The 27907-nt window shown below is 45.6% G+C and overlaps 1 protein-coding gene across 1 annotated transcript in view; it reads left to right on the top strand.

Annotated features, from left to right (window-relative positions):
- The window catches only part of LOC126415010 (transient receptor potential cation channel subfamily A member 1-like), a 158282-nt gene that overhangs the window by 36471 nt on the left and 93904 nt on the right, over window positions 1-27907 (top strand). The window contains exons 3-4 of the mRNA XM_050083401.1: window positions 15089-15454; window positions 26062-27197. Of these exons, the coding sequence (XP_049939358.1) occupies window positions 15089-15454; window positions 26062-27197 (1502 nt within the window). The remainder of the gene's footprint in view (window positions 1-15088; window positions 15455-26061; window positions 27198-27907) is intronic.

Below are 27907 nucleotides of genomic sequence, written 5' to 3' on the forward strand. Positions count from 1 at the left end.
GAGAATCATCTCATTTTTTGGGTCTATGGATCGAAACTGAATCTAATCTAATTTAATCCAAACAATGGCTGTAAACAACAATTTGCAGCTCTTAAATGTTTCCAGTTTGTTGCTTCACACGTGATGGTATCATGTTGACCAGTCTACAGTTCCACTTGCAGGAAAATTCCTTTACAGAATATAGTGGTTGTTGCTTGAGCAGACGCATCACTCTAGCTCTGAACTTCCTCAGTGGCAAATTGTGATCATCCGACGGTAGGTGGTTGAATATCTTAAGGGCTGCTGTTGGAAAACTGTCCAACGTCTTACTTAGACAACAGCTTGGGATATCAACGTCGGCCTTATTTCGTGTGTCGTAGTTGTGAATCTGTTGTCTCTTGCAGAAGCGTCCTTGATTTTCGCTTATATAGACAAACGAGTTTAAAAAACGCTGGTTAAATATTGTCGTTATTCCCAACTGTTTGGAAATGGGTCATCTACATTGGTCAAATTTCTTGCTGGAAGATGTTATTCTTACAGCCTCCTTTGTAGGAACAATATGTTTTTATTTCCAGTAGATTGTCCCCATATCATCAATCCATATGTGATGTTGTTGTGGAACAGTGCATAATATACTGTTCTAAGATTAAGTACTGACCTATTATCGCACATTTGAGCTTCCTGAGCAGATAAATTACTCTTGACAACAGTGCAGTGTAGTGTGTTCGGTCCACGTCAGCTAACTGTCAGTTGCCATTCCCAGGGGTTTGACACTATCGCCATTTGCTATGGGTCCACAGTCACCAAGGTTGCATAATGTTTTCTGGGTTTTATCGCCATTTAATTTCATTTTCTATGCTTTGCACCACTTTCTGGTTATTTCAAAAAAAATATCAACATCCTTCAGTGCCTCAGCTGAATTTCTACCCTTAGTCATTAATGTTGTATTTTTGCAAAGAGAATGGTATGACCATCACAACTTAAGTCATTGACAAGTATTACAAAAAGCAGACGGCCAAGAATTTCTATATCTGCAACTATGGAGAAAAGAGGCCGAAAAACAAAGAAGACGACATGTACGTCTAACAGCTATTATGTACTCAGGTTATTCCTAATTTGTAGGAATGAACTTTTCTGTATTGAAAATAGTGATTATAAGCTCGGTTTGGTATGAAATCTTAATCAATATTTCCAGGAGGCAATTAACTACTAGAGTATTAGATTGTTAGTCATGTTGTTGACAGCGTGGCTCCACTTCCGGCTGTATATACAATGAAGCGCCAAAGAAACTGGTATAGGCACGAATATTCCAAAACAGAGATATGTAAACAGACAGAATTCAGCGGTGCTGTCGGCATCGTCTATACAGGGTGTTACAAAAAGGTACGGCCAAACTTTCAGGAAACATTCCTCACACACAAATAAAGAAAAGATGTTATGTGGACATGTGTACGGAAACGCTTAATTTCCATGTTAGAGCTCATTTTAGTTTCGTCAGAATGTACTGTACTTCCTCGATTCACCGCCAGTTGCCCCTATTGAAGGAAGGTAATGATGACTTCGGTGCTCACGGCATCAACACAGATTTTCTGTGAACGTTTGGGCAGACATTGTTGGTGATGTCTTGATTGGGCCCCATGTTCTTCCACCCACGCTCAATGGAGCACGTTATCATGATTTCATACGGGATACTCTACCTGTGCTGCTAGAACATGTGCCTTTACAAGTACGACACAACATGTGGTTCATGCACGATGGAGCTCCTGCACGTTTCAGTCGAAGTGTTCGTACGCTTCTCAACAACAGATTCGGTGACCGATGGATTGGTAGAGGCGGACCAATTCCATGGCCTCCACGCTCTCCTGACCTCAACCCTCTTGGCTTTCATTTATGGGGCATTTGAAAGCTGTTGTCTACGCAACCCCGGTACCAAATGTAGAGACTCTTCGTGCTCGTATTGTGGACGGCTGTGATACAATACGCCATTCTCCAGGGCTGCATCAGCGCATCAGGGATTCCATGCCACGGAGGGTGGATGCATGTATCCTCGATAACGGAGGACATTTTGAACATTTCCTGTAACAAAGTGTTTGAAGTCATGCTGGTACGTTCTGTTGCTGTGTGTTTCCATTCCATGACTAATGTGATTTGAAGAGAAGCAATAAAATGAGCACTAACGTGGAAAGTAAGCGTTTCCGGACACATGTCCACATAACATATTTTCTTTCTTTGTGTGTGAGGAATGTTTCCTGAAAGTTTGGCTGTACCTTTTTGTAACACCCTGTATAAGACAACAAGTGTCTGGCGCAGTTGTTAGATCGATTATTGCTACTACAATGGCAGGTTATAAGGATTTAAGTGAGTTGGAGCGTGGTGTTGTAGTCGGGCGCACGAACGGTGGAGCACAGCATCTCCGAGGCAGCACTGAAGTGAGAATTTTCCCGTACGACCATTTCACGAGGGTACCGTGAGCATCAAGAATCCGGTCAAACATCAAATCTCCGACATCGCTGTGACCGGAAAAATATCCTGCAAGAACGGGACCAACAGCAACTGAAGAGAATAGTCAACGTGACAGAAGTGCAACCCAATTGTTGCAGATTTCAGTGCTGGGCCATCAACAAGTGTCAGCGTGTGAACCATTCAACGAAACACCATCGATATGGACTTTCGGAGCCGAAGGCCCACTCTTGTACCCTTGATGACTGCACGGCACAAGGCTGTACGTCTCGCCTGGTATCGTCAACAACGACATTGGACTGTTGATGGCCGGAAACATGTTGCCTGGTCGGACGAGTCTCGTTTCAAATTGTATCGAGTGGATGGACGTGTACGGGTATGGAGACAACCTCATGAATCCATGGACCCTGCATGTGAGCAGAGGACTGTTCAAGCTGATGGAGGCTCTGTAATGGTGTGGGGCTTGCGCAATTAGAGTGATATGGGACCCCTGGTACATCTAGATACTGCTCCGACAGGTGACACATACGTAACCATCCTGTTTGATCAGCTGCATCCATTCATGTCCATTGTGCATTCCGGCGGTCTTGGTAAATTCGAACAGGACAATGCGAGACCCCACGTGTCCAGAATTGCTACAGAGTGACTCCAGGAACACTCTTCTGAGTTGAAACACTTCCTCTGGCCACCAAACTCCCCAGACATGAACATTATTGAGCATATCTGGGATGTCCTGTAACATGCTGTTCCAAAGAGATCTTCACCTCGTAGTACTCTGCAGGATTCATGGTGCCAGTTCCCTCCAGCACTGCTTCAGATAATAGTCGAGCCCATGTCACGTCGTGTTGCGGCACTTCTGCATGCTCGCGTGAACCCTACACGCTATTAGGCAGGTGTACCAGTTTATATGACTCTTCAGTGTATTAGGCCAACTGCCCTGTTGTGCTGCAACATTTGCTTGAAGTGATATAGGAAAACCACAATAAAGGAAAACACAAAGCCAGCTTGTAGAGGAAGCACTTTCAGTGCGCCCTACTCATATTGTCGCAGAAGAAGCTGACAAGGGAACCTCCCCATCGCACCCCCCTCAGATTTAGTTATAAGTTGGCACAGTGGATAGGCCTTGAAAAACTGACCACAGATCAATTGAGAAAACAGGAAGAAGTTGTGTGGAACTGTGAAAAAATAAGCAAAATATACAAACTGAGTAGTTCATGGCAAGATAGGCAACATTAAGGACACTGGGACAGCAGCAACGCCGTGGTCTCGTGGTAACGTGAGCATCTGCAGAACGAAAGGTCCTTGGTTGATCTTCCATCGAGTGAAAACTTTAATTTTTTATTTTCAGTTTATGTGACAAACTCTTATGTTTTCATCACTTTTTTGGGAGTGATTATTACATCCACAAGAAAACCTAAATCGGGCAAGGTAGAAGAATCTTTTTACCCATTCGCCAAGTGTACAAGTTAGGTGGGTCGACAACATATTCCTGTCATATGACGCACATGCCGTCACCAGCGTCGCATAGAATATATCAGATGTGTTTTCCTGTGGAGGAATCGGTTGAGGCACGTCCTTTCGTCTACTCATCGCACGGTTATGCGATGCGGTCACAAAATACAGACACTAAACTTATTACAGTGAACAGAGACGTCAATGAACGAACGGACAGATAATAACTATGCAAAATTAAAGAAAGTAAAATTTTCACGCGTGGGAAGGAACCAAGGACCTCTCCTTCTGCAGCTGCTCACTCTACCACGGGACCACGGCGCTCTTGAGCTCACGTTCTCCTTTATGTTGCCTATGTGGCCAAGACTGATGACCAGTTTGTATATTTTGCTTATTTTTTCACAGTTCCACACAACTTCTTCCTGTTTTCTCAATTCATCTGTGTTCAGTTTATGAAGGCCTATCCACTGTGCCAAGTTATAACTAAAGCTGAGGGGGGTGCGATGGGGAGGTTCCCTTGTGAGTAGCATCGTGGTGTAGTGGTTATCATACTGAACTGTTGCAAGGAGGGTCGTGAGTTCAAAAAATCACCGGGACTGTGTAATTTTAATTTCTGTATTTGGTTCGATTACATTCTGGAAGTATCCAAAAATGTCAAGACTCATTGTACTGGAATATTCTGTAGCTGTGTTTATACCGTATGTGTTCTGGCCGGAGGCAGTTCGTTCCGCGCTCTTGTATGTGCAACTGTTGAATAAACCTTCGTTAATTGAAGTTAGTGTCCGTCATTCATCTAATTACGCGTTCTTCTACGTGACATTATTCTGATTTAGGCGCTGGGTATTGGAACTTGTGATAACGCACATTATCGACGACACAGTGGCTCCCATCAGGTCACGACAGAGCCTCCGTTTACGTGGCGAGAAACCCTAGTTCGAGCCATATTCAACAGATCGCAATCTACCGGAGACGGAAGAAGAAGATGACGTTACGATGGCAGCATCTGTGTGCCACCACATGATACATCCTTCCGGGTTCTCTGATGACGATGGCCAAGATCCAAACAAGTGGCTGAACGTATATGAGCGTATAACCAAATTTAGCAAATGGGATGACACCGTGTGTTTGGCTAACGTATTTTTCTACTTGGAGGACACTGCCCAGTAATGGAATGAGAACAACGAGGAGAAGTTCACAAGCTGGGAAGTATTCCAGGCGGAACTGCGCAAGTATTTCGGCGACACACGATAACAGAAGTGCAAGGCTGAAGATAAATTAAAATGCAGGGCACAGCGTCTACATTCAAGACGTCTTGGAGCTGTGTGAAATAGTGGAACCTAGAATGAAGGAGGAAGATAAGGTTGCACATCTCATGAAGGGTGTTGTTGAGGACATGTATCAAGCCCTACTCCTGAAGGAAGTTTAGACAGCAGACGACCTCATAAAATGGTGCCAGTATATAGAAACAATGCATCAAAAAAAGAATTACACGCACAAAGGTTGAACGGCTTCCAAACGTCGTATCGATGTCTTTGATGGAGGAAGCAACTGATTTCACTTGGATTGCACGGCGAGCAAAAACCCGAGACGCTTCAAGAGGTCATAAGGGAAGAAGAGGAACAGACATTGAACCCAATCTCTCGTCCTTCATTTCCCTTTAAAACGGTGAAAAAGTCGAGACTCAGGTGGAGTTATGTTCCTACAATGCCGCATGAGGAACCTGTTTGCGCACCAAGGAAGACTGACGTCTGGAAGACCCATGATAACAAACCAGTATGTTCCCACTGCGGACGACCGGGACATGTGGTGCGCTATTGTCGAGAAAGGCGGCGGATATTTGATGACGCCCACCCAGAAGACAGCAGACCGATCTTAGCCGAAGCCAACTCCGGAACGACGAAGATGAACAAGAAGACGTGGGTGCAGGACGACGTAGGTCACTATCGCCGCAAGCTAGCCGCTGGAGAGGATGCTCCCCAACGCGCCGATCAAGGTCTCCATCGCCGTTTAGAAGTTCCAGCCGATCACCTAGACGCCGCAGCCTGGAAAACTAAAAGGTGCGACCTTCCTTGGAGGTGAGGCCGCCGAAGAGAAAACTCCTCCGCCGTCGTTCACTACAAAAATGATAGGAAACTACGTCGCCGGCCGGAGTGGCTGTGCGGTTATAGGCGCTACAGTCTGGAACCGCGTGACCGCTACGGTCGCAGGTTCGAATCCTGCCTCGGGCATGGATGTGTGTGATGTCTTTAGGTTAGTTAGGTTTAAGTAGTTCTAAGTTCTAGGGGACTGATGACCACAGTAGTTAAGTCCCATAGTGCTCAGAGCCATTTGAACCATTTTTTTTGAAACTACGTCGATATCGTTATGGATGGCCGACCAGCCCAAGCTCTTGTGGACTCTGGAGCATCATATTCACTCATTTCGCAGAAATACCGTCACCAGTTGCAGAAAACCGTATTCGTCGACAACAAAACATTTCTGCTGATGGAGGCTAATGGGAAATATGTAAAATCCACAGGAAGATGTACCATTCGTGTGGGTATAAGTGGCCATACACAGCCCTTAGGATTCAAGAGTGTAGTCATGACGTCATTCTCGGATGGGACTTTTCAAAAGCTTTTCAGGCAATTATAGATTGTGGTCGCTCGAAGATTATGCTAGATGAGATGAGATACTGTGGATAGGAAGATGCGCATCCGAGCGTGTGGAGACTATGTGTGCTGGATGAAGTGCTCATTCCTGCAGTCAGCGCTAGAAAGGTAACTGTCATGTTGTAAGTGGGCTGCTTCTGTGTTGGCTGCGCTGTGTAGCGCTTTGCATTGGATCTCTGACTTCACTTTCTTTGTAAGACACTCTGTGACTGGTTGGACCTGTTGTTGGATGTTAATCGGCAGTAGTGTTGGGAAGTTGGAAGTTAGTCGCCAGCAGTGATGGAAGTACTGTTGGGAAGTTGGAGGTGAACAGCCGGCAGTGATGGATGTTAAATGTGAGAAGTTAGCCTTGATGGAGGGTAGAGGTCTGAAGTGTTAGCTTAGGCTAACGATCTGGAAGTATCCGACTTGGAGATTGAAAATTATTCATGATTATATATCTTTGTACTGGATGTCACTGACTATTTTTATATATTTTTGATCTGGATGTCACATTATTAAGGAAAAAAATACCTTATTTGGTCTGCAACAAAATCTTTCCTTTTCTAACCACATGCCTATTAGTAGTTAGTGACTTTATTAGCTAGAATCTTTTATAAATATTAACGCTCGCTGTATTGCAGTAGTTCGCGTAATGAAGATTTTTGTGAGGTAAGTGCTTAATCTAATATATAGGTTACTGTCAGGATTGCTTCTTATACAGGGCCATTCTTTTGTATTAATTATTTGAAGTCAGGTTGTAAATTTTTTGAGCAGTTAGATTGCGTTGCGCTAGAATATTGTGGGACAATGTTGGCATGATAAGGAAAAGTAAAGAAAAAGTAGGATCAGTGCGTTCAATTTTACTCAGCTGTTTCAGGATCAAATAACGTAGAAGTTTCAGCTTCTCAGTCGTTCAACAGTTTGAGTCCTGATTCACACATTTAAATAAAGAAGTTCCAGTGTGTCATGCCATGCATCAACCCATGGATTTTGTAGTGGAATGTAACGGATGCACACCACTGAAGAATAACTTAGTCATCCCAACCTTTGTCGTCTCGTTTAAGAACGGATTCGGTGATTTAAGGATAGTTAACTGTCGCCGAGAACCGCAGACCCTTCCAAGACGCATGTGTGTAGCAAACGCTGAGCCTTTAATTGAAGGACAGCTGAGTGTCATAGAAACCTCCCATGCCGAGTCTGTGGCGAAATTAGCGCTACCACTACGAGACAAGATTTTCCAGCTCGACTATCACCAGATCTCACAAAGGAACAACAGAAGAAGCTACTTGCCAATCTTCAAGAGTTTTCGGAATGCTTCAGTCCACAGGTGAAGAGCAAATTAGACAAATCGACGGTGAAGCACTGGATTAGCACTGGAGACCATCAACCAATAGGCCAGAGAGCATACCGTGTGTCAGCAACGGAACGTCGAATAATTTGCGACGAGGTAGAGAAAATAATGAAGAATGACATCATTCAGCCTCCGCAGAGCCTATGGTCGTCACCTGTGGTCCTTGTCAGGAAGAAGGTTGGCAGTTGTCGCCAATGTGTTGATTACAGGAAACTTAATAAGATGACTAAAAAGGACGCTTACCCTCTTCCACGAATTGACGATACACTAGATTGTCTGAAGGGGCTAAGTTTTTCTCAACCATGGACATGTACTCGGGATACTGGCACATCGAAGTAGATGAGGCTGATCGTGAGAAAACTGCGTTCATCACCCCTGAGGGCCTGTATGAGTTTAAGGTAATGCCGTTTCGTTTGTGTAATGCACCCGCAACTTTTGAACGGATGATGGATAATCTTCTACGTCACCTGAAGTGGACGATGTGTATTTGTTATTTAGATGATATTATAGTGTTCTCAGAGACATTTGATGAACATATAAAAAGATTGAGGGCCGTTCAAAAGTGTCTCCAACAAGGCGGACTGAAACTTAATCCAAGAAAGTGTCTCTTTGGAGCAAAAGAAATCAGAATACTTGGACACCTTGAGTCAAAAGAAGGTGTGCGGCCACACCAAGAAAAGGTGAGATCTATACCGGAATTTCCTATTCCTAAAAGTATTAGAGATGTGAGAAGCTTCCTCGGATTATGTTCTTATTACCGTCATTTTATCAAAGACTTTTGTATCAAAGCCAGGCCACTCCAAGAGTTGTTAAAAGCTGATGCTAAATTTATCTGGGGTGGTACTCAACAAGATTATTTCGATGTGCGGCGAAAAGCTCTGACGATCGACCCTGTACTTGGTCTGTATGATGAGGGAGCACCTACAGATCTACACACAGATGCTAGTGGGTATGGGATCGGTGCTGTTCTGGTGCAAATTTTGGATGGAAAAGAGGAGGTCATAGCCCATGCTTCTAGGACACTTACAAAAGCCGAGAGAAACTACTCAACTACAGAAAGAGAATGTCTTGCTGTGATCTGGGCCATGTGCAAATTTCGACAGTATCTCTATGGAAGGCCATTCACAGCTGTTACAGACCATCATTCACTTTTCTGGCTGGGAGGTCTTAAGGATCCAACAGGACGACTCGGAAGGTGGGCACTATTTCTTCAAGAGTATGGCATTAGCATAATGTACAAAAGTGGAAGAAAACACCAACATGCCGACTGTCTCTCAAGAAACCCTGTGCAAGACCATCAAGACTTTGATGAAGATAGTAACTGTCTCTCTGCACTCCAGTATCTCTCTGCTAAGCAGAAGAAGGACGCCAAGATATCTTAAATATGCTTGCCTTAAATCGGTCAGAAAATGTGGACAATTTAAGGTAGTTAATGAATTACTTTGCAAGAGAAACTTTGATCCGTTTGGAAAGAGGTGGCTACCACTGATTCCTAAACACATGTGCTTAGACGTTCTACGGAAATTCCATGACACACCTGAGGCCGGACATTTAGGATTTATTAGGACCTAAAATAGAATCCGCAAGAGATTTTTCTGGCCAGGTTTATTTAGGAGTGTCCGTCACTATGTGTCGCACTGTAGAGAGTGCCAGAGGAGAAAGGCCGTCCCTCAGAAACCACCTGGCCGACTCATACCAATTCCACCAGCCGAAACGCCTTTCCAGCATGTTGGGATTGACTTCCTCGGAAGTCTGCTAGTGGCAATAGATGGATTATTGTTTACACTGATTATCTGACACGCTATGCCATTACAAAAGCCGTGAAAACAGCAGAAGCACCCGAGGTAGCCAAATTCAACGTGGAAGGCATTGTATTAAAACACTGTGCCCCAAGGTCGTTAATTACGGATCGAGGGAAATTTTTTCAATCGACTCTTGTGACAGAGATAAACCGTCGGTGCAACATTGCTCATCACATGACGACTGCCTACCATCCGCAAACTAACGGGCTTACTGAACGCCTTAATAAGACCTTGGCCGACATGCTATCATTTTATCAATGTTTGTCAATGTTGAGCTGAGCAACTGGGATGGGGTGCTACCTTTCGTGACTTCTCTATAACACCACCAAACAAGACACCGCAGGATTTGCGCCATTTTTCCTGATGTATGGGCGTGAGGCGACTACGACGGATGACACTGTGTTTCCGTTACATCCTGATGACGTGGACGACGACTACATCGGTTAGGTGTTAACCAGAGCTGAGGAAGCTGCAGGCTCAAGAAAACGATAGCCGAAGGTATGACGCGAGTCACCGCTCTGTTGTCTACCAGCCTGGTGACCTCGTCTGGATCTTCACTCCTTTTCGGAAGGTTGGTCTCTCTGAGAAGCTCCTCTGGCGCTACTTTGGACGTTATAAGGTTGTAAGACAGTTGTCTGATATTACTTATGAAGTTGAAGATTTCGCCACCGACGCAAGACGACGAAAGATCAGAGATACGGTTCACGTCCTTCGATTGAAGCCCCACAAGGATCCTGCCACCCAGGGTAACAAGCGGAAAGGTGACGAAGAGCGTCGCAGCAAAAGAAGTCCTAAGATCACCGCCAGGGCGAGCATCTGTCATCGGGAGTCGGAATATGCAGGACCGATGACTCGTTCCCGGACTAGGACGATGTAACACTGTTCGCTTAAGGAGGGAGCAATGTGGTAGAAGAAACTGAGTAGCACAGTGGTGTAGTGGTTATGTAGTGGTTATAGCTGTTGTATGGAGGGTCGTCAGTTCGACACTCAGCTGGACTGTACAATTTTAATTTCTATATCCGGTTCGAGTGCATTCTAGAAGTATCCACAAATGTAAAGAATCATTGTACTGGAATGTTCTATAGCTGTATATATCCTGTATGTGTTCTGGTCGGAGGCAGTTCGCTCCGCGCTCTTGTATCTGCAAGTGCTGAATAAACCTGTGTTACCGAGCGAGGTGGCGCAGTGGTTAGCACACTGGACTCGCATTCGGGAGGACGACGGTTCAATCCCGTCTCCGGCCATCCTGATTTAGGTTTTCCGTGATTTTCCTAAATCGTTTCAGGCAAATGCCGGAATGGTTCCTTTGAAAGGGCACGGCCGATTTCCTTCCCAATCCTTCCCTAACCCGAGCTTGCGCTCCGTCTCTAATGACCTCGTTGTCGACGGGACGTTAAACACTAACCACCACCACCACTAAACCTGTGTTAAGTGAAGTTAGTGTTCGTCATTCATCTAATTACACTTTCTTCTATAGCTGCGGCACCTTACACGTAACTTTGTACTTGTTCTTGAAGCCCTGTGATGACCCCTCTGAAAGTAAAAACGTTTAACATCTTACATACTCCTGTGAAAAAGAAAGAATTTTCCACCGCTTGTGAAATTAGCACCTCTATTGTACCAGCCAGTGTGATTAAATTTATAGACGGAGGGGACAGCACAACTCGACTACAGACTGAAATAGATACGCTTATTCGTTGCGTTCCACACTGATAACCTGCTCACAACAGGACAACATCTGAAGATAGAACTTGAACGCCTTAGCTCCATCTTCGGAACTAATGACTATGGGAAGCAGATGATAGACAGTACCATGTCGACAAGGGAGAAGGCAAATAGGGAAGAGGAGAAGGAGGCACAGAGCATTGCTGTGTTACCATATGTACAAGGGGTCACCGAACGTATTGGTAAAATTCTACGAAAAGCCGACATCAAACCAATTTTCCGAAGCAGAAACAAAATATCAGACATGCTCGGTTTTACCAAGGATGCAGTTGACAAACTACACACAGCTGGCGTGTATGAAATTGGTTGTGCGTGTGGATTAGTCTACATAGGTGAGACGGGACGTCCGATTAGCACAAGGCTCTCGGAACATGAAAGATATGTCCGCCTGAAACAACACACTAAGTCAGCAGTGGCGGAACACCGAGACGAGTGCGGGAAACCAATATTTTTTCAGGAAGCCCGCGTCCTGGCGAAACAGCCTCTCACTTTCAAAAGAAAGATTAGAGAGGCGATAGAAATAGCCAAAAGACCCGCCAACATGAATAGAGAGGACGGGTACAAGCTTCCGAGGTCTTGGCTGCCTGCAATAGCAGGGCTACGGAGCGGCGGTAGAGCCGTGGCGGCCCATGCAGACACGCGGAGAGCCGCAGTAGTGATCGCGAGCACACAAAGCAATGGCACGCCGCAGCCGGCTTCTGGACAGCATGGAGTGACGTCACAGCCATCACCTGTTCGCTATTCGTCCGTCTCCTCCAATGGGGTGGATTAATATAAAGACCAATAGAAAACAGCTATTTCAGCCAATGGCAGATAATAAAGGAAACACCAATAAAGCATACCTTTCACCCCTCCTCCTCCTCCTTTTACAGCCAATCAAGTAACGACACGGTTTTCTCGTGCAGCTATTTAAGGAACCAAGTGTGTTCATTTAGCAGTTAACGTAAGGCCCTGATGAAGGCTAGCTGCAACACTGGCCGAAACGTTGGCGCATTTTAAATTATGACGATGCGGTCCGATACCCTGAAGAACTTAATTGAAGAAGACAACGGCCGCGGAAGCCTACGCTTACAATTAGCTTAAGTTACCAACACTTCTACTCGTTACTGACAAGGAACTCAACCGGCAAGTTCAGTCTTTAGTAAGGCTCATTTGAAAGTGTTGTGTCAACAATCATGACAGAAAAAAATTTTAGCTGCTAATGACTCGCCATATGCATCAGGAGGGCGACAGGAAATGAGTGTCCGGTGGGTGGACAGATCAACCTTCTACGGCATGTATGTGTTACACTTCACAAGATGGACATCATCGACATTCAAGAAATGTTCGAAACAAACCATTAACTTGCACCGTGAACACCGAATGAAATATGGCGCGGCGTAGTGACCACAAAGGCTCGCACCTTCATGATCGAATGGTTCAAATGGCTCTGAGCACTACAGGACTTAACAGCTGTGGTCATCAGTCCCCTAGAACTTAGAACTACTTAAACTTAACTAACCTAAGGACATCACACACATCCATGCCCGAGGCAGGATTCGAACCTGCGACCGTAGCAGTCGCGCGGTTCCGGACTGCGCGCCTAGAACCGCGAGACCACCGCGGCCGGCCATGATCGAAGGCGAACTCCTTGGCAGTTACAAACCGTCCGGAACGTTCAGATACGTACCCACTCTTTGCGGAATGCATATAGAATCATATTGGTGTGATGGGGTCATGGGAACTGATGGAATGTGATGGACGCCACCGAATGCGAAACAGTCTGTCGTGGGGCTTATCGCCGGCCTAGGTGGCCGAGCGGTTCTAGGCGCTACAGTCTGGAACCGCGCGACCGCTGCGGTCGCAGGTTCGAATACTGCCTCGGGCATGGATGTGTGTGATGTCCTTAGGTTAGTTAGGTTTAAGTAGTTCTAAGTTATAGGGGACTGATGACCTCAGAAGTTCAGTCCCATAGTGCTCAGAGCCATTTGAACCATTTTGGGGCTTATCGTGAAACTGGCTATCCTTTATGGCGTGGCTGCAGATCGGGCGATAATGTACTATAGGCACAGAAAAAACAAACATCCAGGGACTGAATTCGTACAGTAGTTCCAGTTGATATGAATTGCGGTATCACACAGTTTTCAGGACGGATAGTTAGTTCTAAAGGAGTATGATTTTTATACACAGACCGGGAATCAAGTAAAAACGAGTTATTTTGACCAAGTATTGCCGGAAAGCAGTGCTCATACCATTGCTGTAGTTCTCTTACTTCCATTTTCCTACTCTTGCTTGCAATGACGGAAATATTCCCTTCAGCACTTGCAAGACCACGTACACGAGAAAGAATCGTAGGATCGTAGGGGACGCAGCACCTCCAACTTCTCCCAGCACAATAAATAACTTTCCAGTCAATTTATCATCCATATTAACAGTCGGCATAATGGTATACGAATGCTTTAAGACACTGATGTTAGTTGATCTTGATACAGCTCTCTTGGTACCTATAATTTCCAGGCCTCTTTTCATGAGCAGTTCCTCTTCAAACCCCGATTGGTCGGAGTTGAAAACAAATTCCTTACTGAACGGTGGGATACGTTTTTTTTATCTCATCTACAAATTTTATGGCCGATTGCGCAGTTTGCTGTGCATCGTCAAGTTGACCCTTTGTTGGAAATTTCGTTATCTTAGCCTTCCAATTCTCTAGCAGTGTTTGAAGTTATGTAACCATCCACTGCTCCCGTTGGAATAAATGTAAGCTATGCCATTTGATGTGCATAACGTGATAGGTCACTATCATGCACATCCTATAAATTATATCGAGCACCCTTGAAATGCAGAAACATCAGTTCTTGTAACAAATACGCCTTGTCCTCCCTTGAATGTCCGTAGATTTTCTTATGTACAACATGTTCATATTGACGCGTATTTATTCCATATCTGTTCCTAATTGTTTTGTTACTATGCTGCGAAGGATAGTCCTTGTACTGAACATAATTATGTTTAGTATCTGCTCCTTGGACAGCAGTTGCCCTTTACTAAGTTTCACTGTAGACGGTATTTGTGGCTCCCTGTCGGACAAGGATGATAAACTAAATGCGTCGACAGCTGCTTCAGTAGCACTTTCACTTGTTAGCACGTATCGTCATCCTTGTACTCGTCATATACATTGACCTCACAGACGAGCGTATACGACAGCACACATCCCACTGACTCATCTTGCAGAAACGATATTTCATCTGCCACTTGTTCCCACTCTGCGAAATCTTTGGGTTCCTTGCTCACGAAATGTCAATTTCGGCCATTTTTGCTGTAGGTATAATGCAATGTTTTCTTTGTTTATCGTTGCTATTGCTTTGCTTTGTATCAATACCACTGGCATTATAGCGCTGTTGTGAGTTTACGCGTCGACTGAGCAGTTCAACTGCGGACCGTAGTCTCGTGTTGTGCTCAACATTGCATATCCCCAACCCCGCCCTCTGTCGCCGTTAGGAATCAATATTGTGGTTACGTGGTAGATAATTTGTAGGGCGCCCGAATGCAGTAAACATCACTGGTATTTTGCGACCTCGCATTCGAAGGTTTCCTTGTGGGAAAACCAGTACACTGTAAATAATAAGTGTAACGACATTATCAAGGCAATTTTCCTGTATTTCGGTATGAGGTCATTCCTAATTGGCACTAACATTTTAATTTCTTTCCGGCAGAGCTGCACACCGAGAGCTAGACGTCGACCGCCGGCTGGTGGGTCGACGGACTGCGAGGCAGGCGTTGGAGGCTCAGCTGCCGGAGGTGGCCGCCAAGATGGCGGCAGCGGGCGTCCACGTGCCTGCGGGCAAGAGGCGCCTCCTCCTGGCCATGGACCAGGGAGACTTCCCGCTGTACCAGCGGCTGCTGAGGCGCGCCGCCACAGAAGACGACTTCGACCCGGACTTCTGGTTTGAACAGCCGTACAACACTCGGCTTCTAGAGCGAGCTTGTGGCCTGCGGGACTCAGAACTCGCCGCAAAATTTGTGAAAGTCACACTTGATGCTGGGGCCAGACCTTCTGCTGTCAATCTCTGTAATCAGAGGTAAGCTGTGAAAGGCGAGATTATCTACATCTATTTTTGTAATTATCACAACGTAGTTATTTCGCGACGTACGTGCGACGGGAAATTAAATACTGCCTAGCTCTCGATACTCTTCTTGTACATGCGGCCGGATGAATTACGCAAAAAGATATATCGGATATAGTTCACGCGAAAGTTCTGAATGCAGTCACAGATCTGGTCCTGTACTTGGTAAACTTCAATTTTGTACACTGAAGGACAGTACGGAACTGTATCGAATGCCTTCCGGAAGTCAATGAACACGGCTCCAAACTGATCGCCGCTGTCTACAGGGTGTTACAAAAAGGTACGGCCAAACTTTCAGGAAACATTCCCCACACACAAAGAAAGAAAATATGTTATGTGGACATGTGTCCGGAAACGCTTACTCTCCATGTTAGAGCTCATTTTATTACTTCTCTTCAAATCACATTAATCATGGAATGGAAACACACAGCAACAGAACGTACCAGCATGACTTCAAACACTTTGTTACAGGAAATGTTCAAAATGTCCTCCGTTAGCGAGGATACATGCATCCACCCTCCGTCGCATGGAATCCCTGATGCGCTAATGCAGCCCTGGAGAATGGCGTATTGTATCACAGCCGTCCACAAAACGAGCACGAAGAGTCTCTACATTTGGTACCGGGGTTGCGTAGACAACAGCTTTCAAATGCCCCCTGAAATGAAAATCAAGAGGGTTGAGGTCAGGAGAGCGTGGAGGCCATGGAATTGGTCCGGCTCTACCAATCCATCGGTCACCGAATCTGTTGTTGAGAAGCGTACGAACACTTCGACTGGAATGTGCAGGAGCTCCATCGTGCATGAACCACATGTTGTGTCGTACTTGTAAAGGCACATGTTCTAGCAGCACAGGTAGAGTATCCCGTATGAAATCATGATAACGTGATCCACTGAGCGTAGGTGGAAGAACATGGGACCCAATCAAGATGCCTGCCCAAACGTTCACAGAAAATCTGTGTTGATGACGTGATTGCACATTGCGTGCGGATTCTCGTCAGCCCACACATGTTGATTGTGAAAATTTACAATTTGATCACGTTGGAATGAAGCCTCATCCATAAAGAGAACATTTTCACTGAAATGAGGATTGACACATTGTTGGATGAACCATTCGCAGAAGTGTACCCGTGGAGGCCAATCAGCTGCTGATAGTGCCTGCACACGCTGTACGTGGTACGGAAACAATTGGTTCTCCCGTAGCACTCTCTATACAGTGACGTGGTCAACGTTACCTTGTACAGCAGAAACTTCTCTGACGCTGGCATTAGGGTTATCGTCAACTGCACGAAGAATTGCCTCGTCCATTGCAGGTGTCCTCGTCGTTCTAGGTCTTCCCCAGTCGCGAGTCATAGGCTGGAATGTTCCGTGCTCCCTAAGACGCCGATCAATTGCTTCGAACGTCTTCCTGTCGGGACACCTTCGTTCTGGAAATCTGTCTCGATACAAACGTGCCGCGCCACGGCTATTGCCCCGTGCTAATCCATACATCAAATGGGCATCTGCCAACTCCGCATTTGTAAACATTGCACTGACTGCAAAACCATGGATGTGTGTGCTGTCCTTAGGTTAGTTATGTTTAAGTAGTTCTAAGTTCTAGGGGACTGATGACCACAGCTGTTAAGTCCTATAGTGCTCAGAGCCATTTGAACCATTTTTGAAAAAGTGCATGCTTGGGTACAATCATGGTTCCGCAAACATTTCTTCATGAAGGCACTGACCGGCTTCAGTGGGATAAATGTATTAACATTTACGGCGATTACTTTGGAAATAATAAACTTCTTACTTACTTTCCTTCCATGCGTGTCGTTTTCAATTGACTGCCCCTTATGCTTTTGTTGCCGTGTCACGTACATACTATGCCATTACACGTTATTTAGTTCCGCGGTGGGCAGTAGTTACGTATTGGCTTATCAGCGTGCGGCTGAAATTACATTCATCTGTTCGATGAACCTTGTTGAAAATGGGAATGACCTACTGTCTTTTTTTTTCATTCACTAGGTACCCTTCTTCGATCTACTGACCTTTTATAATCTTCTTCTGGAAGAGGAGAGAGTTCTTAAATTTAAGCTCTGTAGAATCTTCTGTTGAGCGAATGTAGTTGTTTTTCTATATAAAAAAATGGTTCAAATGGCTCTGAGCACTATGGGACTTAACATCTGAGTTCATCAGTCCCCTAGAACTTAGAACTACTTAAATCTAACTAACCTAAGGACACACACAGATCCATGCCCGAGGCAGGATTCGAACCTGAGACCGTAGCAGCCGCGCGGTTCCTGACCGAAGCGCCTAGAACCGCTCGGCCACCACGGCCGGCGATTTTCTATCACGCGATCACTTATGTGAATAACGAAATTCTCAACATTCGTACGATGATTGAAAAGAGGAACCTTTTCACGATCTTTCGCAAAAATAAAAAAAAGTTGGAAGACCGAATCCAGTATTTCCACCTTTTGTCTCATGCTTCTTTTCGGTGCCAGTATGGACACTGGGCGAGTGAATAGGTTATTTTGATCAGTTTACTGATTTCAAGTTCAATCAAAATTTCTTGTGATTTTTGATCAGATTGTTTGACAAAATTTTACTTCTCGCGCACAGTCCTTACATTAATTTTGGCTACGTTCAGCTTTTCTTTGTCAATAAAGTTTTGACTTTTCTTGAAGCTGTGATAAAGCTCTCTTTGTTTTCATAGTTGCTACCTACAACGAGAAATGAGCACGATGAATCTTTCCCGTTCACCATAGTCTTTCTTTATGCTGCATATTGTACAGCGCTAATGAATTTTATCTACACTCCTGGAAATTGAAATAAGAACACCGTGAATTCGTTGTCCCAGGAAGGGGAAACTTCATTGACACATTCCTGGGGTCAGATACATCACATGATCACACTGACAGAACCACAGGCACATAGACACAGGCAACAGAGCATGCACAATGTCGGCACTAGTACAGTGTATATCCACCTTTCGCAGCAATGCAGGCTGCTATTCTCCCATGGAGACGATCGTAGAGATGCTGGATGTAGTCCTGTGGAACGGCTTGCCATGCCATTTCCACCTGGCGCCTCAGTTGGACCAGCGTTCGTGCTGGACGTGCAGACCGCGTGAGACGACGCTTCATCCAGTCCCAAACATGCTCAATGGGGGACAGATCCGGAGATCTTGCTGGCCAGGGTAGTTGACTTACACCTTCTAGAGCACGTTGGGTGGCACGGGATACATGCGGACGTGCATTGTCCTGTTGGAACAGCAAGTTCCCTTGCCGGTCTAGGAATGGTAGAAGCCCGCATCTCGTGGTCGTGCGGTAGCGTTCTCGCTTCCCACGCCCGGGTTCCCGAGTTCGATTCCCGGTGGGGTCAGGGATTTTCTCTACCTCGTGATGGCTGGGTGTTGTGTGCTGTCCTTAGGTTAGTTAGGTTTAAGTAGTTCTAAGTTCTAGGGGACTTATGACCACAGCAGTTGAGTCCCATAGTGCTCAGAGCCATTTTTGAATGGTAGAACGATGGGTTCGATGACGGTTTGGATGTACCGTGCACTATTCAGTGTCCCCTCGACGATCACCAGTGGTGTACGGCCAGTGTAGGAGATCGCTCCCCACACCATGATGCCGGGTGTTGGCCCTGTGTGCCTCGGTCGTATGCAGTCCTGATTGTGGCGCTCACCTGCACGGCGCCAAACACGCATACGACCATCATTGGCACCAAGGCAGAAGCGACTCTCATCGCTGAAGACGACACGTCTCCATTCGTCCCTCCATTCACGCCTGTCGCGACACCACTGGAGGCGGGCTGCACGATATTGGGGCGTGAGCGGAAGACGGCCTAACGGTGTGCGGGACCGTAGCCCAGCTTCATGGAGACGGTTGCGAATGGTCCTCGCCGATACCCCAGGAGCAACAGTGTCCCTAATTTGCTGGGAAGTGGCGGTGCGGTCCCCTACGGCACTGCGTAGGATCCTACGGTCTTGGCGTGCATCCGTGCGTCGCTGCGGTCCGGTCCCAGGTCGACGGGCACGTGCACCTTCCGCCGACCACTGGCGACAACATCGATGCACTGTGGAGACCTCACGCCCCACGTGTTGAGCAATTCGGCGGTACGTCCACCCGGCCTCCCGCATGCCCACTATACGCCCTTGCTCAAAGTCCTTCAACTGCACATACGGTTCACGTCCACGCTGTCGCGGCATGCTACCAGTGTTAAAGACTGCGATGGAGCTCCGTATGCCACGGCAAACTGGCTGACACAGACGGCGGCGGTGCACAAATGCTGCGCAGCTAGTGCCATTCGACGGCCAACACCGCGGTTCCTGGTGTGTCCGCTGTGCCGTGCGTGTGATCATTGCTTGTACAGCCCTCTCGCAGTGTCCGGAGCAAGTATGGTGGGTCTGACACACCGGTGTCAATGTGTTCTTTTTTCCATTTCCAGGAGTGTATTTGTGCTCAGTATCTTTGTCCCTAGAGAGGAATGTTTGAATATGACTGCTTAGAAACTCAGCAGTTTGTTCCTTTCACACTTGCAAAGATAAGATATTTTTGTGCCTTCCGATAAACTCTTTTTGCTGATGCTATAACATCATTATAGTCACAGATTTCTTCTTCCGCGTTTACCAATTCGAAAAGTTTGGGGCTGAAGATTTCAATGTTATTTCGACTAAGATATCTGATTAGCTGCTCAAAGTAATTTTGTGGCGATATTTCAGAATTAAATTTATATTTTATTTTTTGCATGTTTAATGTCCGTCTAGTATAACTTGTTTCCAGCTTTACGTGCTTTCACAATAAAAGTTAATTACTCACAGTCCTTTTTGTCTGCAGATATAGCCTTGATGCGCGGCAGAGAGAAAATGTGTAAATTGCGAGGGTCTGCATTCATGATTTCCTTATTCCGCAAATCAGTACGATGATCAATTGACGTTTGTGATATTTTGACATTTTTATTCATGACAGTATAAAAATTATTTACGGAATTTTTTCAGCCATAGTGTATTTTCCAGCAGCTGCTTTAGTGTTCTGCCAGTTCCGTTCTTTCGAATGGAAAGTTCCAACTAAAATAAGAATGTGAAAAAGTAAGGTTCTGCTCAACGGTGTACCAGCGAGGGCCGGGGAGGGCAGCTGCTTCCACTCCCCCCCCCCCCCCCTACCACCCCACCCCCACTCCCACCTCCAACCACCGATAGAAATAAAAAATATTCGTAAACCAATCTGGCATTCTGCCCCGCGAAACGGATATTGGTTTGAAGAAAGGTGGAATATGTAATGGATATTTACTTGGAGCAAGTATACGCAAAAGCCACTTCTCGTGAAATCTCACAACTACTTCGTCCGAACACCTTCAAAAACATACGTTTTTCATATTAGGTGCATTGTGCTGCCACATACTACCAGGTACTCCATATCAGCGACCACCTCAGTAGTCATTAGACATCGTGAGAGAGCACAGTGGGGCGCTCCACGGAACTCATGGACTTCGAACGTGGTCAGATGATTGGGTGTCACTTGTGTCATACGTCTGTCCGCTAGATTTACACACTCCCTAAACATTTCTAGGTCCACTGTTTATGATATGATGGTGAAGTAGAAACATGAAGGGACACGTACAGCACAAAAGCGTACAGGCCTTCCTCGTCTGCTCAAAAATGGTTCAAATGGCTCTGAGCACTATGGGACTTAACTGCTGAGGTCATCAGTCCCCTAGATCTTAGAACTACTTAAACCTAACTAACCTAAGGACATCACACACATCCATGCCCGAGGCAGGATTCGAACCTGCAACCGTAGCGGTCACGCGTCTCCAGACTGAAGCGCCTAGAACCGCACGGCCACACCGGCCGGCTCTCGTCTGTTGACTGACAGAGACCGCCGACAGTTGAAGAGGGCCATAATGTGTAATATGTGGACATCTATCCACACCATCACACAGGAATTCCAAACTGCATCAGGATCCACTGCAAGTACTGTGACAGTTAAGCGTGTGTAGTGCCAACAGTAAAATTCGGAGTGGGGTTGAGTTGGGTTGTTTGGAGGAAGAGACCCAACTGCGAGGTCATCGGTCTCATCGGATTAGGGAAGAACGGAGAAGGAAGTCGGCTGTGCCCTTTCAGAGGAACCATCCCGGCATTTGCCTGGAGCGATTTAGGGAAATCACGGAAAACCTAAATCAGGATGGCCGGACGCGGGTTTGAACGGTCGTTCTCAAGAATGCGAGTCCAGTGTGCTAACCACTGCGCCACCTCGCTCGGTAAAATTCGGAGGCTGCGGTGTTATGGTGTGGTGTTTTTCACGGAGGGGCTTGCACTCCTTGTTGTTTTGCGTGACACTATCACAGAACAGGTCTACATTGATGTTTTAAGCACCTTCTTGCTTCCCATTGTTGAAAAGCAATTCGGGGATGGCAATTGCATCTTTCAACACGATCGAACACGTGTTCATAATGCACGGCGGGGCTGAGTGGTTACACGCCAATAACATCCCTGTAATGGGCTGGCCTGAATCCTATAGATCATCTTTGGGATGTTTTGGAACACCGACTTCGTGCCAGGCCTCACCGACCGACATCGATACCTCTCGTCAATGCAGAAGTCCGTGAAGAATGGGCTGCCATTCCCCAAGAAATCTTCCAACACCTAATTGAGCGTATGCCTGCGAGAGTGGAAGCAGTTATCAAGGCTATGGGTGGGCCAAGAACATATTGAATTCCAGCATTACCGATCGAGGCCGCCACGAAGTTGTAAGTCATTTTCAGCCAGGTGTCCGGATACTTTTTATCACATAGTGTAACTCAATGAAACTTGGACCTTACATATAAAGAAGTGTTACATTATAGTACAGAAGGAACTGAAAGAAATGCACAATGAGACGCGCAGAAATGACATATTTGTTAATTACATTAAGGTCACTGCGATTCAAGATGGCCCTCTGGACATTGCAAAAAGCGGAACATGGTTTCCAGTTGGGTGTGTGATCACCGAGGATAGCAATTCGTGCTGTGCAACGTACTCTCATGCTGGCCATAAGGTTGGTAAGGAGTTCTTGTCGCAGTGCATTTCATTCCTCCACCAGCACCGTTGGCAACTGCTACATGGTCGTTGGTGCAAGTGGGCTGACGTCCTGCAGTACGTCTCCGAGCCGCATCCCATACGTGCTTGTTAGGATTTAAGTCGGAGGAACGGGCAGGCTTGACCATTTGCCGAATATCCTCTCGTTCAAAGGGCCCCTCCACCTGCGCTGTTCGCAATGTTATCTATAAAAATGGAGTCATGGCCGAATACACGCTTGAAAAGACATACGTGCGGAAGGAGTACACGATAACGCTGACTGGTGACTGTACCGTGTTCAAAGATTTGGAGTTCAGTACGCCGTAACAACATTAAGCCTCGCCAACCATAACACCCGGATCACCAAAACTATCATGTTGGACAATGGTCCTGGGGGCATTACGTGTTCCCATCTCTTGCTCTGTGAGACTACGTCCAGAATCATTACTCATATTTAATCTGCTCTTATCCGAGAAGAGCATGCGACCCCACTGCTTGTTGGTCCAGCCCAATTTTCCTGTCGATGTTTAGATAGCAACAGAACACAACGTGCTGACCGTCAAGAAAAGAGACCACACCTATGCAGTTGCCGCGCCATTTTAGAGCGTGAGATTGCGTGCCTTGCGGTCCTGTTAAATGTGGTTGCATTGGCCCCCCTGTCTGACGTGGGCCACATCTTGTCTGTGGCATAGTGCAGCGGTCATCTTCTGACTTAGTTGACCTTGGTCAGCTGCCTCCTCTCCTTTAGGCAGCAGTGCCCGTGGTTCGGAACGCTCTCCATGCAGGTGAACCAATACTGTGAGCAATACCAAACACTTGGGCTATACTTGTCACACTTCGTCCTTCTTCCAGTTTCCCGGTGATTATTCCCCGTGTGAAGTCATCCAAATGTTGTATCGGTGTCATGCTGTGATGAAGAACATCACCACAGTGCATTGTAACTGCTCCCAGACTGGTACACAAACACACACATCAAAAAGTCAGTATAAATTTGAAAACTGAATAAATCACGGAATAATGTAGATAGAGAGGTACAAATTGACACACATGCTTGGAATGTCATGGGGTTTTATTAGAACCAGAAAAATACAAAATTTCAAAAAATGTCCGACAGATGGCGCTTCATCTGATCAGAATAGCAATAATTAGCATAACAAAGTAAGACAAAGCAAAGATGATGTTCTTTACAGGAAATGCTCAATATGTCCACCATCATTCCTCAACAACAGCTGTAGTCGAGGAATAATGTTGTGAACAGCACTATAAAGCACGTCCGGAGTTATGGTGAGGCATTGGCGTCGGATGTTGTCTCTCAGCATCCATAGAGATGTCGGTCGATCACGATACACTTGCGACTTCAGGTAACCCCAAAGCCAATAATCGCACGGACTGAGGTCTGGGGACCTGGGAGGCAAAGAATGACGAAAGTGGCGGCTGAGCACACCATCATCACCAAACAACGCGCGCAAGAGATCTTTCACGGGTCTAGCAATATGGGGTGGAGCGCCATCCTGCATAAACATAGGACGTTCCAGCAGGTGTTTATCAGACAGGCTGGGGATCATGCGATTCTGTAACATATCAGCGTACCTCTCACCCGTATGGTAGCAGTTACAAAACCATAATCACCTAATTCCTCGAAGAAAAAAGGCCCGATAACGGTAGATGTGGTAAGTCCAACCCATAACGTGACTTTCTCGTCGTGCAATGGAGTTTCCACGACAGTTCTAGGATTTTCGGTAGCCCAAATTCTGCAGTTGTGGGCGTTGACAGACCCTCGGAGCGCGAAATGAGCTTCGCCGGTCCACAACACGTTACTCAACCAACCGTCATCTTCCGCCATTTTTTGGAACGCCCACACCGCAAATGCCCTCCGCTTTACTAAATCGCCAGGTAACAGTTCATGATGCCGACGGATTTTGTACGGATAGCATCGGATTGTACGCCTAAGTGCCAACCAAACAGTAGTGTACGGAATGCCGGTGCGAAGTGCGACTGCACGAGCGCTGACTTTCTGTGCATAGAGGAACCCGCTACAGTCTCCATTTCTTCCTGAACTGTCTCAGCAGCATTACGCCTTGTGCTCGGTCAGCCACTACGGGGTCTATTGTCTAAACAACCCGTGGCTTCGAACTTCAAAATCATTCTCTCCACAGTTGCATTTGTCAACGGACCTTTACCCGCTCGAATCCCCTTCCTATGGCGATAGGATCGTAACGCTGAAATAGCACATTCCCCATTCTGATAATACAGCTTCATTAAAAGCGCCTTTTCAGGTAACGTCAACATGCTGCGAGTGCTGGCGCATCTGATTCTCTCCCTCATTACAGCTCCTTTTATACACGATTGTGCAGTCACTGACGTTTTGCTGTCCAGCGCCATCTGTCGGACATTTTGTGAACTTTGATTTTTTTTGTTCTAATAAAACCCCATGTCATTCCAAGCATGTGTGTCAATTTTTACCTCTCTATCTACGTTATTCCGTGGTTTATTAAGTTTTCAAATTTATACAAAATTTTTGATATATATATATATATATATATATATATATATATATATATATTCCTGTTCCTTCAACTGCCTCGTATTCCGGGGGCGGGGCCAACCCCATTTGGTGTCATAGTCACGCTGACCTTACGTTCAACTTTCTCTGTCATTTATTCCGCCTTTATCTTAGGACTGGGGACACCAGTGAGTGCAACGACTCAGATATGTGGGACGTTAATCATGTGATCTTTGCTTGCCAAAAGTATAATCAGTACAGAGAAAAATTCCTCTCTGCACTGGGACAACTTGGGAATCCATTCCCTTTCAATATTATTAGCCTACTAATAAGAAAAGATCTTACGGTGCTTCAATGCCTCGCAAGATTCATTTTATGGAGTGATATGAAAATCTGACCAACGATTTATAAAAACAGTGTAATGACAGTTTTTCTATAGAATCGATTACAAGTGAAGTGTATTCACTAAAGTGTCCTTTTTCACTAAAGTGCTGTGCAGAAGATGTATCATAGTTATTGCACCTGTCCGTGACTAAATAGTGTTATACTTTCTGTGGACGACTGGGAGACCTTCGTAATACGCTGCAGCACTTTCATTCATTTTCACCGAACAGTTAATATTTTACGTTACTTAACGTATCTCGTCCTTACATTTTGCAGAGCAGCGTGTGTTGTAGATGGGTTTTCTAGTTCACGTATCACCCGAGCTGGATGCCGACGAAATTGGCTTTCTCGCTTAATTATCGTCAAGTCCGATTAATGTATGATTCCTACAGCGTCGATTTTTTTTGATCAGTTCGGTGCACATGAAAAGGATTACGTGCTTCTCCGTTGTTTTAGGACGTATTTGTCGCATTCACAATCATCCTTCTAGACTTTAGTTCTATTTCTTTTTAAGCTGATTAAATTTCATTAATAGTTCAATAAAAATGTTACTTACGGATGACTATAATGCATATACATGATTGCATGTTTTTGCTTTTTTCCGTCAGTTCATCAGAATTTTTTAGCAAACAGTTTCTTGTTCTAGGAGGCCGCTCCATGTGGCTGCTGCATCAAGGAACTCTGCTGCTCTGAAGCTGCTTTTGGAATGTGCGCCTGGGGACGTTAATGCTAAAGACACCAACGACCAAACAGCTCTTCATCTTGCAGCTTCATGCAGTTCGTCCACACACTCGCACGACTGCCTGCAGCTCCTTCTAAATGTGGAAAACGTGGATGTCAACTTGAAAGACAGTTCTGGACACACTCCAGCTGATGTTGCAGGATGTCTTGTTGCTCTGAGCATGATACAGAGGTGTGGCGGGACAAAGAGTGGGCCCAATACGAGTTTCGGTCACGGAGCTAATGGTCGTATGAACCTCTTATCAAACGGTCATCCTGGCGCACCAGTAACACATGGCGATGTCATCATCCCGATCTCCATAGCAAGTGGGTTTGGCCCAGCAACTGATGAAACCACAAATGGTCCCAGTCTTTTTCGTGGCTTCAGAAGCGATGGTGGTAGTGCTGTCGATGGCAGCGACTTTCCCAACGGCAACTTTGCTGGGGGCGGCTTCAGCACTGGTCGTTTCAATGATGGCGCATTCGGTCGTGCACTTTTTATCGGTGAGGGCCTGGACAGGAACGGTAGGGCTGATTCTGGCAATGGTAGTAGTAGCAGCGACTCCTATAAAGACAACAGAAGCTTAGTAAGTGACTGGACTGATGGTGCTGGGGACGATACACACGTACAACCGAGAAATGTCTGTTTGAAGAAAAAGCTTTTTCATTTGATGGTGAGAGGCCAGTACGCAAACTTTGAAGAAGAATTTGATAAGCTAAGTTCCTCTGATGCGTTGATGGACTGTGCAGACTGTGGTTACACTTTCTTACAGTATGCTTGTGAGAGGGGTTTGCACGACTTTGCAAAGAAACTTCTTGAAAAAGTGAACCCAAATGCAACTCATGAGAGAAACAGAAGAACGCCTCTGATGCTTTCCTGTTTGCAGAATGACAAGAAAATGGTTTGCATATTGCTCAATACTGAATCCACTGTAAAAATAGATGTAAATGCTGTTGATCACAAAAGAAACACTGCACTTCACTTTGCTGCCAAAAACGACATCGAAATCATCGTTGAGTTACTTAGTCGAGGTGCTGATCTGCTAGCAAAAAATGCCTTTGGTAAATATCCTTTATCCGTTCAGGAATTTCGTTCTTTGCTAGACCATAGCTTGAGTGTCCGGGATAATATTTTACCATCGAATGACGATTATGCAATAAAATTCAGTTTTAAAATGCTAATATCACAGAAAAACGTAATTAAACGTAAAGCACTCGAAAGCAAATTTTTCCCAGTTCAGGACAACGCTTCATATCTAGACGTCACCAGTGACCATTCACAGTTAATGGAGGCCCCGTTAGAGAACACATATAAAGAAATGGATATTTTACATTCACTTACAAATTTGCCTGATTACAAAGTACTTCTAAAGCATCCACTTATCACTAGCTATTTGCAAGTAAAAAATGATCACATGCGATTTCTCCAGCATCTGAATTTAATACTGTACCTCGTTTTCGTAATTACATTAAACGTATACATCTTAATGCAAGTAAGTAACCTAGACAGAACGTCTGCAGCGGTGCAATCCATCGACATTTTTTGTTGTGTGACTGCCGTAATATGCACAGTATTTATGTTGGTTAGAGAGGTCGCACAGCTTGTTCTAAAAACTAGCCTTTACTTTCAAAATTGTGAAAATGTTTATGACATATCGTTCATCATATCTGCTATCCTTATTCTTTCACAATGTCCCCTCGGTTCATTTTCTCGTTGGGTCTACACTGCCTCGATATTATTGTCATGGAGAGGCCTTTTTGTAATTACCAGT

The sequence above is a fragment of the Schistocerca serialis genome, chromosome 1 (genome assembly GCF_023864345.2).
Source record: "Schistocerca serialis cubense isolate TAMUIC-IGC-003099 chromosome 1, iqSchSeri2.2, whole genome shotgun sequence".
Classification (NCBI taxonomy): Eukaryota; Metazoa; Arthropoda; class Insecta; order Orthoptera; family Acrididae; genus Schistocerca; species Schistocerca serialis.